The sequence below is a fragment of the Pteropus vampyrus genome, unplaced genomic scaffold (genome assembly GCF_000151845.1).
Source record: "Pteropus vampyrus isolate Shadow unplaced genomic scaffold, Pvam_2.0 Scaffold231, whole genome shotgun sequence".
Classification (NCBI taxonomy): Eukaryota; Metazoa; Chordata; class Mammalia; order Chiroptera; family Pteropodidae; genus Pteropus; species Pteropus vampyrus.
The window spans coordinates 920,781-922,666 of NW_011889012.1; the positions used below are offsets into that span (position 1 = coordinate 920,781).

General features: G+C 66.0%; 1 protein-coding gene across 1 annotated transcript in view; it reads right to left on the reverse strand.

Annotated features, from left to right (window-relative positions):
- Window positions 1–47: 47 nt before the first annotated feature.
- Window positions 48–1,886, reverse strand: part of TRMT44 (tRNA methyltransferase 44 homolog) — a gene marked incomplete at its 5' end in the record, with an annotated part of 20,447 nt that continues 18,608 nt past the window's right edge. Inside the window, 2 exons of the mRNA XM_023519673.1 lie at window positions 48–1,077; window positions 1,224–1,300. Of these exons, the coding sequence (XP_023375441.1) occupies window positions 460–1,077; window positions 1,224–1,300 (695 nt within the window). The remainder of the gene's footprint in view (window positions 1,078–1,223; window positions 1,301–1,886) is intronic.

Genomic DNA, 1,886 nt, shown 5'->3' on the forward strand with positions numbered 1-1,886 from the left:
CCTCCTGTGTGACGCTGCAGAAGTGACCTTAGACACACGCGATTCTGTTCCTGGAAATGACAACCAGTTCCAGTGGGGGGAAGGGCAGGAAAGAGGGGGACTGAGCCCCTGGAGCCGCTGGGTCTCCCGCACAGGGATGCGGCAGGGATGACTGCACTGCCTGCCCCCGGACTAGGACGCGTCAAGAACCGTCACACTGACAAAAAGATGGACATACTTAAGAGTCTGCACATTCGAAACCAACCCAGGACTCAGGGGAGAGCGAGGCACGAGTGACTTGAGCTTCTCCTGTGTGACGCAGCCATGTCCCCACGAGCTTCTCCTGTGACGCGGCCATGTCCCCACGAGCTTCTCCTGTGACGCGGCCATGTCCCCATGGAAAGCTGGAGGGAGGCAGCAGGAAAGGGGCCCGCACACAGCAGCACGGAGCGCGGGGTCCAGTGCCAGGGCGGAGAAGGCTCACAGACGCTGCTGCTGCTTCCTGGTGGGCGGCGGCAGCCGCAGCTCCCCGGGCCCGTGGGCGAACGGGCAGCAGTCTGCGGGCAGCACGCAGCCGTCGGGGTGGTGCACGAAGAACCAGCAGAGGCGGGTTTTGAAGGCCTCGGAGGACGCTCTGCGCTTGGCTTCCGGCTGCTTTTCCTGCAGTGGCTTCTCTTGCCTCCAGTCGCGAATGCGCACTCTCCCGTTCAGAACTGCGGTTTGGAGCAGAGAGAGGTCAGCCGGCTCGTCGCCCTGCAAGTCCTTCAGAGCACTGGCACCGGGACCTATGGGGTGCACTGACACGGGCTGGGTCCCCACCAGCCCTGGCCGCCGGTGCCCAGTGGGACGAGGTGCCGAGATCTCAAGCAGTGGATGGCAGCCCCCGCCCCGCTGAGGCTCGCAGGCCCCACCTACAGGTGAGTGGTGACGGAGGCACAGGCCGTGAGACAGGACCCCAAGCAGGGCAGGGCCAGCAGGGGGTGCGGGAGGGCTGGGGGAGGGGCCGGAGTTCTCAGGAGCGTGCTGGACACTGGGAGACAGTGAAGTGCCCTGAGCCTGAAGTCTAGGTCCTGGTGATGGCAAGACCCAGGGTGTGACCATGGGGTGGAGTGGCTGGTGGGAAGCCAGGCTGACGACCCGGGGCAGGGGCCGGAGTTCTCAGGAGCGTGCTGGACACTGGGAGACAGTGAAGTGCCCTGAGCCTGAAGTCTAGGTCCTGGTGATGGCAAGACCCCGGGTGTGACCATGGGGTGGAGTGGCTGGTGGGAAGCCAGGCTGACGACCCGGGGCAGCCGGTGCGAGGGCCACGACACGGTCCAGACTCAGGCAGGTCGGACACTGTCTGCATGGTGACGCCGGTCCTTGAGGACCAGGCCTCCACGTCACAGAGAGAAAATGAGCGAGCTGGGCGCAGGTCCCCTCCAAAGACGAGGATGCAGGCAGCGGGGATGCCCACAGCCTGAGCCCCCCAAACAGCAGGAGGGACCAGCAGCCCCGCCGGCAGGGGGGGGTCAGAGCAGGAGACAGTGGGTGCTGGGAGAGGCCTGTGAGGCCAGGGTGATGTCAGAGGTAGGTGCTGGAGGACCCCAGAGGGCTAGGGACGGGCTGTGGCCCGGGCAGCTGATCAGGGCCCCTCGGAGCTGCCCCCTAAGCTGGTCGTCCCTACTCAGCCGAGGCTCCCCTGGAGCTCGCACTTGGCTGTCTCCTCCCGAGAGCCAACGACACGTGACATGGAGCCAACACGACCAAGCCGACTGGGTTTTGCCCAGAGGCTGGGCAGACGCAGCGGCGGCCCACTGAGCAGAGCTGGCCGGGCGGCTCCTAACTTGACGGTGAACAGAAGCGCCACCCCGCCCAGCCCGTCCCTGCACACCGACGCGGACCAGGACTCCCCGGGGAACGGACAG